At 52.5% G+C, this 13,136-nt stretch overlaps 1 protein-coding gene across 3 annotated transcripts in view; it reads left to right on the top strand.

The window, feature by feature from the left end:
- The window catches only part of IL12RB1 (interleukin 12 receptor subunit beta 1), a 29,227-nt gene extending 21,345 nt beyond the window's left edge, over positions 1-7,882 (top strand). The window contains exons 13-17 of one of the 3 annotated variants that reach the window (XM_019014873.4): positions 2,194-2,328; positions 3,911-4,007; positions 5,003-5,078; positions 6,115-6,293; positions 6,586-7,882. In XM_019014873.4, coding sequence (XP_018870418.1) covers positions 2,194-2,328; positions 3,911-4,007; positions 5,003-5,078; positions 6,115-6,293; positions 6,586-6,598 — 500 coding nt within the window. In that variant the 3' untranslated portion in view covers positions 6,599-7,882. Of the gene's footprint in view, positions 1-2,193; positions 2,329-3,910; positions 4,008-5,002; positions 5,079-6,114 lie in introns of all 3 variants that reach the window. The other 2 variants (XM_019014872.4, XM_019014874.4) reach the window with 2 other exon arrangements.
- Positions 7,883-13,136: the final 5,254 nt, after the last annotated feature.

Below are 13,136 nucleotides of genomic sequence, written 5' to 3'. Positions count from 1 at the left end.
CCAGGAGGCGGAGATTGCAGTGAGCCGAGATTGTACCAATGCACTCCAGCCTGGGTGACAGAGTGAGACTCTGTCTCAAAAAAACAAAAACAAAACCAAACAAACAAAAAACAAAAACAAGAGAATTAGACTTGAGGGTCTTTTTTTTTTTTTTTTAATTTTATAGGCAGGGACTCACTCTGTGCCCAGTCTGGAGTGCAGTGGTGCCATCATAGCTCACAGCAGCCTCAACCTCCTGGGCTCAAGTGATCCTCCCACCTCAGCCTCCCTAGTAGCTGGAAACACAGGTGCACACCACCATGCACAGTTAATATTTTATTTTTTGTAGAAATGAGGCCTTGCTATATTGCCCAGGCTGGGATTTTTTCTTTTTTTTCTTTTTGAGAGGGAGTCTATCTCTGTCACCCAGGCTGGAGTGCAGTGGCGCCATCTCAGCTCACTGCAACCTCTGCCTCCCGGGTTCAGGCAATTCTCTTGCCTCAGCCTCCCAAGTAGCTGGGATTACAGGCACCCACCACCATGCCTGGCAAATTTTTGTATTTTTAGCAGAGACGGAGTTTCACCATGTTGACCAGGCTGGTCTCAAACTCTTGACCTCAGGTGAATCACCCGCCTTGGCCTCCCAAAGGGCTGGGATTACAGGTGTGAGCCACCGTGTCCGGCCTCGCTCAGGCTGGTTTCAAACTTCTGGCCTCAAACTATCCTCCCACCTTGGCCTCCCAAAGTGCTGGGATTAGTCATGAGCACCCAGCTGAACTTGAGGGTCTTGATCACCCCTTGCAGACACTGGAGAAGGCTGGGTGGGCACCAGCCAAGTGCTTATGTGTATTGGGTTCATCCATGGGAAGCTGCCCCTCACATGTAGCAGCAGCTGAACTCTCATCAAGCAGGGATGACTGTCTCCATTCCACAGATGAGGAAACCGAGGCCTGGAGGGGGGATCTGATGAGGGACAGGAAAGCCCACAAAATGGGGTTTAGCCAGGAGGGTTTTTGGCTTTCCCCAGGAAAGAGTTCAAGTGCATGTCGGTGGTGTTAGACAGAAACTTTTACTGAAGTGGCCATGTAGAGCAGCAGCAGAAGTTCTGCTCCTTGCAGAGCGGGGATGCCCCACTGGCAGGGCAGCTACCTCTCATATTTATACCCGCTTTTAATTATATGCAAACGAAGGGGCGGTTTATGCAGAAATATCTAGGATGAAGGTGGTAACTTCCGGGTTGTGGGATCATTGCCATGGACAGGGGCGGTAATTTCCGGGTGTTGCCATGGTAATGGTAAACTGACATGGCACACTGGTGGGCGTGTCTTATGGAAAGCCCAGGACCTGCTTTAGCTAGTCCTCAATTTAGTCCTGTGTCCAATCCCTGCCTCCAGAGTCCAATCCTGCCTCCAACCTCAGATCCACCTGCCCAAAGATCCAACAAGTCAGCTGGACGCGGTGGCTCAAGCCTGTAATCCCAGCACTTTGGGAGGCTGAGGCGGGCAGATCACTTGAGGCCAGGAGTTCAAGACCAGCCTGGCCAACATGGTGAAACCTCATGTGTATTAAAAATACAAAAAATTAGCTGGTTGTGGTGGTGGGCGCCTGTAATCCCAGCTACTCAGGAGGCTGAGGCACAAGAATCGCTTGAACCTGGGAGGTGGAGGTTGCAGTGAGCTGAGATTGTGCCACTGCACTCCAGCCTGGGCAACAGAGTGAGACTCCATCTCAAAAAAAAAAAAATCTTGAGATGAATGGGCGCATTAAGAGAAGAGATTTTAGGCTGGGCTCGGTGGCTCATGCCTATAATCCCAGCACTTTGGGAGGCCGAGGTGGGCGGATCACGAGGTCAGGAGATCGAGACCATCCTGGCTAACACGGTGAAACCCCGTCTCTACTAAAAATACAAAAAATTAGCCAGGCGTGGTGGCGGGCGCCTGTAGTCTCAGCTACTCGGGAGGCTGAGGCAGGAGAATGGTGTGAACCCAGGAGGCAGAGCTTGCAGTGAGCCGAGATGGTGCCACTGCACTCCAGCCTGGGCGACAGAGCAAGACTCCGTCTCAAAAAAAAAAAAAAAAAAAAAAAAAAAAGAAACAGTAGAGATTTTAGGAAAATGCCTATGAATCTCCACCCCACCCACAGGCTGTGGTAGCCCAGCCTGGCCTCTGAGGAGTAAAGAGGTCCCAGGACTCAGGGTTGCCTCTCCCACTGCAGAGCATCCCGTGCAGCCCACAGAGACCCAAGTTACCCTCAGTGGCCTGCGGGCTGGTGTAGCCTACACGGTGCAGGTGCGAGCAGACACAGCGTGGCTGAGGGGTGTCTGGAGCCAGCCCCAGCGCTTCAGCATCGGTGAGTGGAGGGGGTAGGACCCAGTTATTTACCCAGCATGCACTGCACTGCGCTTCCCACAATGATCTTAGCAGCCCTGCCCTCACTCTCACTCCCTCCATGGCTCCCTACTGCCCTCAGGAGAAAGTAGCAGCTCAAACTGCTCCCATTGCCTTCTCTCGCAGCTTCCTCTCACACTCCAGGAGCCTTGCCCATGCAGGCCCTTCCCTGCCTCCTGCCTGGAATGTTTGTTTTCCACACGGTCCAACTCCTATTCATCCTTCAAAACTCAGCTCAAAAGTTCCCTCCTCCAGCAAGACTTCTCTGCCTCCTTCTGGCCATGCCCTTGTTTACAACGTCCCTCCTCCCTGGTCTGACACTGCGGGGTTGGGGTAGATGTGTCAAGGTATCTGGGGGCTCTTGGGGAGGAGGAAGATGCAGGAATCTGTTCATTGAGCGACAAATAAATGAATGCAAAAATAAGGAGGACACAGGCAAAGCCCGGTGTGGTGGCTCATGCCTGTAATCCCAGCATTTTGGGAGGCTGAGGCTGGAGGATTGCTTGAGCCGAGGAGTTCAAGACCAGCCTGGGCAACATGGTGAGACCTCATCTCTACAAAAAATATTTTAAAAATAGTGGGGGGTGTGGTGGTGCACACCTGTAGTCTCAGCTGCTCAGGAGGCTGAGGTGGGAGGATGGCTTGAGACCAGGAGTTCAAGGTTGCAGTGAGCCGTGACTGCACCACTGCACTCTGGCCTGGGCGACGGAGCAAGACCCTGTCTCAAAAAAAAAAAAAAAAAAAAAATAGAAGAAGAAGAAGGAGAAGAAAGAAGAAGAAGAGGAAGAGGAATAGAAGAAGAGGGAGGAGGAGGAGGAGGAGGAAGAGAACAACACAGGCTCTGTTGTCTGGGGTGCATGGTTATAAGAGATTCAGAGATCAAATGATCCCTGTTCATGCCACAGTGTCCTTTCAGTTCCAAGAGAACCAACTGGAACCCAGAGAACAAAAGAGTCAGGGTTGGTGGGGGGCAGGCAGGCCTGGGTCCAGGGGCAGCCACATGTACCCTATATGCAGGCTCCCGGAATTACAGAGTCTTTTTTTTCTTTTTGAGACAGATTTTCCCTTATTGCCCAGGCTGGAGTGCAATGATGCGATCTCGGCTCACTGCAACCTCCGCCTCCCGGGTTCAAGCGATTCTTCTGTCTCACCCTCCCAAGTACCTGGGATTACCGGCGCACACCACCACGCCCAGCTAATTTTTGTGTTTTTAGTAGAGACAGGTTTCATCATATTGGTCAGGCTGGTCTCGAACTCCTGACCTCAGGTGATCAGCCCGCCTTGGCCTCCCAAAGTGCTGGGATAACAGGCATGAGTCACTGTGCCCGGCCTGGAATTACAGAGTCTTGAACACTTCCTGCATGCCAGGCCTTTATTCCTTGACAGCTACCAGGCAGGTGGGTTCTGTGGTCTCCCAGTGAGAAGCCCGTGGCATGTGCACCAGGATCAGCAGCAAGTTCATGGAGAAACCAGGCCCTCCTAGCTCCTTCCCTGAGGAAGAGGCAGGAGGTAGCCCTCTGCCAACCCACGCTCTCCCACCTCAGAAGTGCAGGTTTCTGATTGGCTCATCTTCTTCGCCTCCCTGGGGAGCTTCCTGAGCATCCTTCTCGTGGGCGTCCTTGGCTACCTTGGCCTGAACAGGTAACTGACACCTCTTACTGTTACCATAGCGATGGTAATGATGCTGGGCAGGGGAGCCCTAAAGTGGAGCTTAGCCCACAGATTGGGTCCTTGGCTTTGCCCAGGAAATAATTCAAGGGCAAGCCAGAGGTAAAAGAAAACAGCTTTACTGAAGCAGCAGTTATAGCTCCGTGACTGCCTCTGCAGAGCAGGGCTTCCCTGTAGGCGGAGAGTAGCCGCTGAGAGCGGTTTTGCAGTCAGATTTATACTTACTTTTAATTGCATGCAGATTAAGGGGGGCAGTTTATGCAAAATTTCTTTCTTTCTTTCTTTTTTTTTTTTTTTTTTTGAGATGGAGTCTTACTCTGTTACCCAGGCTAGAGTGCAGTGGCACGATCTTGGCTTACTGCAACCTCCCCCTCCCGGGTTCAAGCCATTCTCCTGTCTCAGCCTCTCAAGTAGCTGGGACTACAGGTGCATGCCATTACACCCAGCTATTTCTTTTGTATTTTCAGTAGAGACAGGGTTTCACCATGTTGGCCAGGCTGGTCTTGAACTCCTGACCTCAGGTGATCCTATGCAGAAATTTCTAGGGAAGGGATAGTAACTTTTGGGTCCTTGGTCATTCCCATGGAAAGGGGCGGTGACACTGGTGGTCATGTCTGATTGAAAGCTGCTTTCAAGCTGGGCACGGTGGCTCACGCCTGTAATCCCAGCACTTTGGGAGGCTGAGGCAGGCAGATCGCTTTAGGCGAGGAGTTGGACACCAGCCTGGCCAACATGGCGAAACCTGTCTCTACCAAAACTACAAAAATTAGCCGGGTGTGGTGGCACACGTTTGTAATCTCAGCTACTCAGGAGGCTGAGTCAGGAGAATCGATTGAACCCAGGAGGCAGAGGTTGCAGTGAGCCGAGATCGCGCCACTGCACTCCAGCCTGGGCAACAGAGCAAGACTCTGTCTCCAAAAAAAAAAAAAAAACCTCAGCTCCTCTCACTGGTCCCCTTTCCTCCCCAGGGCCGCACGGCACCTGTGCCCGCCGCTGCCCACACCCTGTGCCAGCTCTGCCATTGAGTTCCCTGGAGGGAAGGAGGTAAGGATGCCTTTTCTAATTCCAAGTCTTTTTATTGGGTGCACACGCTGGACAAGGGTCACGCATTAGCTCATTTTATTCTCTCCCAATTCATCAAGGTGAGGACTCCAAAACCAGTGCTCCATACCCCTTCCCATTTTAAAGACAGGCAGGCAGAGGTCCCTTTCCTGGCACTAGAAACAGAACTCAAAGTGGCTTTATTATAAAGGGCACCTGATGGAAAAAATCGTAAGGGAATGGGCTTCAGATATGCCTGAATCCAGCAATTGGGGTCTATCTCGGAGCTGCCCGTTCAGGGTTCTTCCGCAGGCAGGCTGAGCCTTCTCTGATTGGAAGCAGGGTGTCCATTTTCCCCATTAACTGGGGCAAAAGTCTCAGGGCCATCACTGATTGGTCCAGCTTGGGTCACATGCCCTTCCCTGAGCCTATGGCTAGAACCAGAGGGGTAGGGAAGGGTCTGATGGGTGGGCTGGCCAGGGTCACATGACCATTGCTAGAGCTGAGGTGGGGTCACTGCACTGTCAACCACACCATCTGTGAAAAGAGGGAGGGAAATTTCCCAAAGACAGATGGGAGTGCTCTTCCTAAGAGGGACTGAATGGGAGTCAGTGCGGCAGACTCCATCCTCAAATCGGTCTCAGGATATATGGAGTCTCGCTCTGTCACCCAGCCTGGAGTGCAGTGGCACCATCTCGGCTCACTGCAACCTCTGATTCCTGGGTTCAAACGATTCTCCTGCCTCAGCCTCCCAAGTAGCTGGGATTACAGGCGTGTGCAACCAAGCTCAGCTAATTTTTGTATTTTTAGTAGAGATGGGGTTTGGCCATGTTCTCCAGGCTGGTCTCAAACTGCTGACCTCAAGTGATCCACCCGCCTCAGCCTCCCAAAGTGCTGGGATGACAGGTGTGAGCCACTGCACCCGTCCAGGTCTCAGGATGTTAGAGAATTTAACCAGCAGTGACCTGGTCTGTTCCATCCTGCTATGGATGGGAAGTAGAGCTCTGCTCACAGCTGTGGCCCTACCCTCCCTCTGCAGACTTGGCAGTGGATCAACCCAGTGGACTTCCAGGAAGAGGCATCCCTGCAGGAGGCCCTGGTGGTGGAGATGTCCTGGGACAAAGGCGAGAAGACTGAGCCTCTCGAGAAGACAGAGCTACCTGAGGGTGCCCCTGAGCTGGCCCTGGATACAGAGTTGTCCTTGGAGGATGGAGACAGGTGCAAGGCCAAGGTTCTGGGGCCCAGTGGGCCAGACGATCAGGGGTGCAACCCTGCCCGGGGGGTGGGGGGGCTAGACGTCCATCGCTCCTGGGATATCAGGGCCTGGAGGCCTGAGGGAGAAACGAAAACATCCACTTTGTCTTACAGACACGAAGAGCGACTATCTCTATCACAACGGCTGGTTATTAAGCACTTATGGCATACCCAGCCCATTCCATCCACTCACATGATTCCCTACCAAATCCCCACAACCACCCCCGAAAGGAACCATGACTGTTGTACTTTACAGATGTGATCGTTGAGGCTCAGAGAGGGTGAGTGACTCGCCTGAGGCTACGTAGCACACGCAGGAGTCAAATTTGGACCCAAATAACCCAGAGCTCCTCCAGGCTCCAGTGCACCTGCCTCCTCTCTGCCCCGCGCCTGTTGCCACACATCCTCCGGGGGGAACCCTAGATGCTGCCATGAAATGGAAGCTGCTGCACCCTGCTGGGCCTGGCATCCGTGGGGCAGGAGCAGACCCTGCCATTGACCTGTTCTGGCGTAGAATAGACTGGGAATGGGGGCAAGGGGGGCTCAGATGGATCCCCGGACCCTGGGCTGGGCATCCACCCCCAGGAGCACTGGATGGGGAGTCTGGACTCAAGGGCTCCCTGCAGCATTGCGGGGTCTTGTAGCTTGGAGGATCCAGGCATATAGGGAAGGGGGCTGTAAACGTTGTGGGAAAAATGACGGTCCTCCCATCCCACCCCCCACCCCACCCTCTCCCCCCTATAAAATGGGGGTGGTGATAATGACCTTACACAGCTGTTCAAAATCATCGTAAATGAGCCTCCTCTTGGGTATTTTTTTCCTGTTTGAAGCTTGAATGTCCTGCCCAAAATCTCAAAACACGAGCCTTGGAATTCATTCATTCATTCATTCATTCATTCATTCCACATATATTTATTAATCTCTTCCTCTAGGTCTCCTCCAGGAGCACCTAATCTGGGGGAGACAGAGCCGGATGAGAGCTTGGAACCCTACTAAGTTAGGACTGAGCGGGGGAAGGGACGGCCTAGGGGGAGTGGAGCAGCCGGGCACTCCGGTAACAGGAACCGTGGTTTGCCCCCACGCTCCTTCCTCCTCACGCCCACCAACTCGCAGCAGGACCCTTGCCCCCCTTACACACCCTGAATCCTCCCTCTTTCTACCCACACTGCCCCACCTGCCTCGCGTTCTGCAGCCGCCTCCCCCTGATCCCCACTGCGGCCTGAGCCGAGGTGTTGGGGGAGCTCCTGAAATCCCACCCCAGCCCTGGCGATTAGCGGGTAGTCCAGATTCTCCCCATGGCCACCAGGTGGCAACAGCGGCGCGCGTTTCCCCGGCCGGGTCCGCCCTGCCTCCTCCCACCGCGTTTGCTAAACAGACTTTTCCGGTTTCAGACAGAGGAGGGGAGTTAAAAAGCCCAGAACTACTGAATTTTGTGGCAAAAAAAAGGATGAGACCTCTCGGGGAGAGACCCCTGGCAGCCAATAGGGCCAGGAGGCAAGAGGCCCAGGCCCCGCCCCTTTGGTCTGGGGGCCTCCCTTTCCCCATCGATGCATCTAGATAGGGAAACAGAGGCCTGGATCTCGGTGCCCCAGCCACACGGTGGCTGGTCAGAGTTCTGCAAATGCCCCCCGCCCCGCTCCGGATCTGCCACATCCCAGCTTCTGCTCAAGCGGTTCCCTCCACCAGGCATGCCCTCCCTTGAGCGTTTATCCTCCTTTCTTTTTTCTGAGGTGGAGTTTGGCTCTTGTTGCTGGAGTGCAATGGCTCGATCTTGGCTCACGGCAACCTCCCGGGTTCAAGCGATTCTCCTGCCTCAGCCTCCCAAGTAGCTGGGATTACAGGCGCCCGTCACCCTGACCAGCTAAAATGTGTTTGTATTTTTAGTAGAAACAGGGTTTCACCATGTTGGCCAGGCTCGTCTTGAACTCCAGACCTCAAGTGATCCACCCGCCTCGGCCTCCCAAAGTGCCGGGATTGCAGGTGTGAGCCCTGGAGGCCCCTGGAGTTGGCCGCAAACCCACCCCTATGCACAGTCCCTTGGGTGCGAGAAGTAGGAGACAGGCAATGTTTACTGTGTAGCAGCTGGGACTTTTGCCAGAGTGCATGGGGAAGATGCACACCCTGCTTCCACTAGCGGGAGACTGAGTTGGACAGAGGGAAGCCTGGAGCTTGGAGCCTCTTTCCTTCCTACCGTGGAGATGCCTGTCTGAGAGAGGAGCCTGCAGGGAAGACAGCAGCACTGAGATGAAGCATTAGTTCTTGGATCCAGCCATACCTGAAACCCAATATTTTCCATCTGGTTCCTCTTTTTAAAAAATATTTTAGGCCGGGCATGGTGGCTCACGCCTGTAATCCCAACACTTTGGGAGGCAGAGGCGGGCTGATCACCTGAGGTCAGGAGTTTGAGACTAGCCTGGCCAACATGGTGAAACCCCGTCTCTACTAAAAATGCAAAAATTAGCTGGGCATGGTGGCAAGCGCCTATAATCCCAGCTACTTGGTAGGCTGAGGCGGGAGAATCGCTTGAACCTGGAAGGGGGTGGTTACAGTGAGCCGAGATTGTGCCACTACACTCCAGCCTGGGCGACAGAGCGAGACTCCGTCTCAATAAATAAATAAATAAATAAATAAATAAATAAATAAATAAATATTTTTATTTTTTATTTTTTGTTTCTTTTTTGAGACAGGGTCTCACTCTGTTGCGCAGGCTGGAGTGCAGTAGCGCCATCTCGGCTCACTGCAACCTCCACTTCCTGGGATCGAGTGATCCTCCAGCCTCAGCCTCAGGCTCAAGCCTCCACGCCCAGCTAATTTTTTTGTATTTTTTGTAGAGACAGGGTTTTGCCATGTTGCCCAGGCTGGTCTCGAACTGCTGAGCTCAAACTATCCACCTGCCTTGGCCTCCCAAAGTGCTGGGATTACAGGCATGAGCCACTGCACCCGGCCTCAGTTCCCTGTTTGATGAAGCCACTTTGAGTCCTTCTTCTGTCCCTAGAAAATGACCAACAGGAGGTTCTTTCTGGGCCTCTGCTTACCCGTCTATAAAATAGGAAGGGGTTTGGAGTCCTTTTCTCAATGGGCCCAGGAAGTTTGCTTAGCAGGGCCCTGGCCTGGTATTTATTGAGCAACTGCTATGCAACTATTACTCCAGGGCTCCTCAAAGCAGCCATGCCTCAGCTTCTCCCAGCAGCTCCAGGAGTCAGGATGGTGTTAGCCCCCATTTCACAGCTCAGTTTCATTCATTCATTTAAGAAATCAGGGTCCGGCGCGGTGGCTCACGCCTGTAATCCCAGCACTTTGGGAGGCCAAGGCGGGCCGATCGCTTGAGCTCAGGAGTTCGAGGCCAGCCTGGCCAACATGGTGAAACTCCGTCTCTACTAAAAATACAAAAATTAGCCAGGTTTGGTGGCACACGCCTGTAGTCTCAGCTACTTGGGAGGCTGAGGGCTGAGGTGGGAGAATCACCTGAGCCTGGGGAGGTCAAGGTTGCAGTGAGCTGAGATCGCACCACTGCACTCCAGCCTGGGTGACAAGGTGAGACCCTGTCTCAAAAAAAAAAAAAAAGCTAGCATTGAGTGCCTACTGTATACCAGGCCCCATCTTGCACAAGTCAGGATCTTCCTGGTCATAAGGGGCTCTTAGCTGGGTGGGGAAGGCAGACACTAATCTAATTATCACTCAGAGAGTTATGAGAAACCGTAAGAGTGACGAGTGGGGATGTGAGGAGTAGCCAGTGAGGGAGGGCTTCCTGGAGGAGGCAATGCTAGGACCAAGGTGGTAAAGAGGGGCCAGAAGAGGGAGTGCAAAGGCCCTGAGGTTGCTGGTGGGGAATGGACGGGGGATGGGGGAAGAGGTTGTAGCCCACGTGAGGCTGGGGACATATGGGCCAGAGCTGTTTTTTTTCTTTTGAGATGGGGTCTCGTTCTGTCGCCCAGGCTGGAGTGCAGTGGCGTGACCACAGCGCACTGCAGCCTCGACCTCTCGGGCTCAACTGTTCCTCCTTCCTCAGCCTCCTGTGCAGCTAGAACCACAGGCACGTGCCACCACGCTCAGCTTAGTTTATTTGATTATTTGTAGAGACAGAGTCTCACCATATTGCCTGGGCTGGTCTCAAACTCCTAGGCTCAAGTGATCCTCCTGTCTTGGCCTCTCAACGTGCTGGGATTATAGGCGTGAGCCACTGTAGCCGTGGGCTAGGTTTTGTTTTTTTTTTTTTTTTTTTGAGATGGAGTCTTGCTCTGTTGCCCAGGCTGGAGTGCAGTGGCGCGATCTAGGCTCACTGCAAGCTCTGCCTTCCGGGTTCATGCCATTCTCCTGCCTCAGCCTCCCGAGTAGCTAGGACTACAGGCGCCCGCCACCATGCCCTGCTAATCTTTTTCTGTTTTTAGTAGAGACGGTGTTTCACCATGTTGGCCAGGATGGTCTCGATCTCCTGACCTCGTGATCCACCTGCCTCGGCCTCCCAAAGTGCTGGGATTACAGGCGTGAGCCACCGCGCCCGGTGGGCTAGGGTTTTATTCTTGGGTTGTGGGGTCCTGGAGCTGGAGAGTCAGGTCCTGACTGGTGAGAGGTTCAGAGTTTATTCTGGCTGCAGTTCAGCTGGGAGTAAGTGATTCATCTTGTGGGCCTCAGTTTTCTGGTCCATAAAATGGATGTGGTCAGGAAGCCTCTCCAGAGCCCCTGCCCCTCTTCCCACCTCCCCTCCTCTGTCTCTGTCTTTCCTGATCCATCTTTTCCCTTCTCCATGGATCCCACCTATTGGGTGGGAAGCGTGTCTCCATCAGGGAGATAGGCTGCCTCAGTTTACCTTCCCAGGTACCTTCCTTCTCTATCTCTCCAGTAGCCTCTGGGTTTGGTCAGAAACAGATGTTGTCTCTGCCTCTGCCCTTCAGCCAGGATGGGACTGAGGTGTCAGGTTTCTGGGAACCATGAGCTGCAGGAGATGACCCCTGGACTCAGGGTAGCCCCTGGCCTGGCCCCTGATACTTTATTATCTGTGCCCCAGATGCCAGGCCCTCTGCCCAGGAAGGCCCTTCTTCCAACTCTGCCCTCTGCCCATTTCTCTCTCTCTCTTTTTTAACTCATTTCTTTCTTTTAAAAAAAAAATTTAAAGTAGAAACAGAGTCTTGCTATGTTGTCCAGACCAATCTTGAACTCCTGGGCTCAAGCAATCCTCCTGTCTCAGCCTCCCAAACTGTTGAGATTACAGGCACAAGCCACTGAGCCCCAGCCTTATTCCTCTTTTTTTTTTTTTTTTTTTAGATGGAATCTCAATCTGTCGCCCAGGAGGCTGGAGTGCAGTGGCGTGATCTCGGCTCACTGCAACCCCACCTCCTGGGTTCAAGCAATTCTTCTGCCTCAGCCTCTGGAGTAGCTGGGACTGCAGGCACCCACCACCAAGCATGCATGGCTAATTTTTGTATTTTTGCTAGGGACAGACTTTCACCATGTTGGCCAGGCTGGTCTCAAACTCCTGACCTCAGGCGATCTGCCCACCTTGGCCTCCCAAAGTGATGGGATTACAGGCGTGAGTCACTGCGCCCGGCCATTCCTCCTTTTTTAAGATACATTCACACACCATACAATTCACCCTCTTAAAGTGTACAGTTGACACTGAGCGTGGTGGCTCATGCCTGCAATCCCAGCATTTTGAGAAGCTGAGGCAGGAGGATCACTTGAGCCCAAGAGGTTGAGGCTGCAGTGAACCGTAATTGCACCACTGCACTCCAGCCTGAGTGACAGAGTGAGACCCTGTCTCAAAAAAAAAAAAAAAAAGTACAATTCAGTGGTTTTTGTATAATCACAAGGTTGTGCAGCCATCACTCATACCTAATTCTAGAATATTTTCATCTCCCCAAAAAGAAAACCTTGTGCCATCAGTAGCCACTCCCCGTTCCCCTCCCCCAGCCCCTGGCAGCCACTAATCTGCTTCCTGTCTTTATGGATTTGCCTGTTCTGGGCATTTCATATCAATGAAATCATACAATATGTGGCCTTTCTGTCTGTTCTTTTGTGAAAGAAACTCAGATGCTTTTGAAACGCATCCTCGTTATAGTGTGTGTCAGGGTTTCGTTCTTTTTGATGGCTGAATAACATTCCATTGTGCGGATGTGTCACTATTTATTTATCCACTCAGCCATCAATGGACATTTGGGTGGTTTCCATTTTCTGGCTATTGTGGATAGCGCAGCTCTGAGAGTTTGTGTACAAGTTTTGGCGTAAACACCTGTTTTCAGTTTTCTCCGTATACATCTAGGAGTGGAATCACAGAGTCATATGGTAATTCTGTGTTTAACTTCTGGAAGATCTGCCAAAATTTTCCACGTCAGCTGTACCATTTCACATTCCCTCCAGCAAGGCATGGGGGTTCAAATTTCTCCACATCCTCATCAACACTTGCTATTTTCCTTTTTCTTTTCTTTTTTTTTTCTTTTTGAGACAGGATCTCACTCTGTCACCCAGGCTGCAGTGCAGTGGCGTGATCTCGGATCACTGCAACCTCTGCCTCCCGGGTTCAAGCGATTATCCTCATGCTTCAGCTTCCCAAGTAGCTGGGATTACAGGCTCTTGCCACCATGCCCGGCTAATTTTTGTATGTTTACTAGAGACAGAGTTTCACCATGTTGGCCAGGCTGTTCTGGAACTCCTGAGCTCAAGTAACCCTCCCACCTCAGCCTCCCAAAGTGTTGGGATTACAGACGTGAGCCACTGCGCCTGGCCTCCTTTTTCTTCTTATCCTTCTCCTTCTCCTCCTCCTCCTCCTCCTCCTCCTTCTTCTTTTTGATGTTCTGTTGCCAAGGCTGGAGT

The sequence above is a fragment of the Gorilla gorilla genome, chromosome 20, assembly GCF_029281585.2.
Source record: "Gorilla gorilla gorilla isolate KB3781 chromosome 20, NHGRI_mGorGor1-v2.1_pri, whole genome shotgun sequence".
NCBI lineage: Eukaryota > Metazoa > Chordata > Mammalia > Primates > Hominidae > Gorilla > Gorilla gorilla.
The sequence above is the reverse complement of the archived record's forward strand: the minus strand, read 5'-3'. Positions and strand labels throughout refer to the sequence as shown.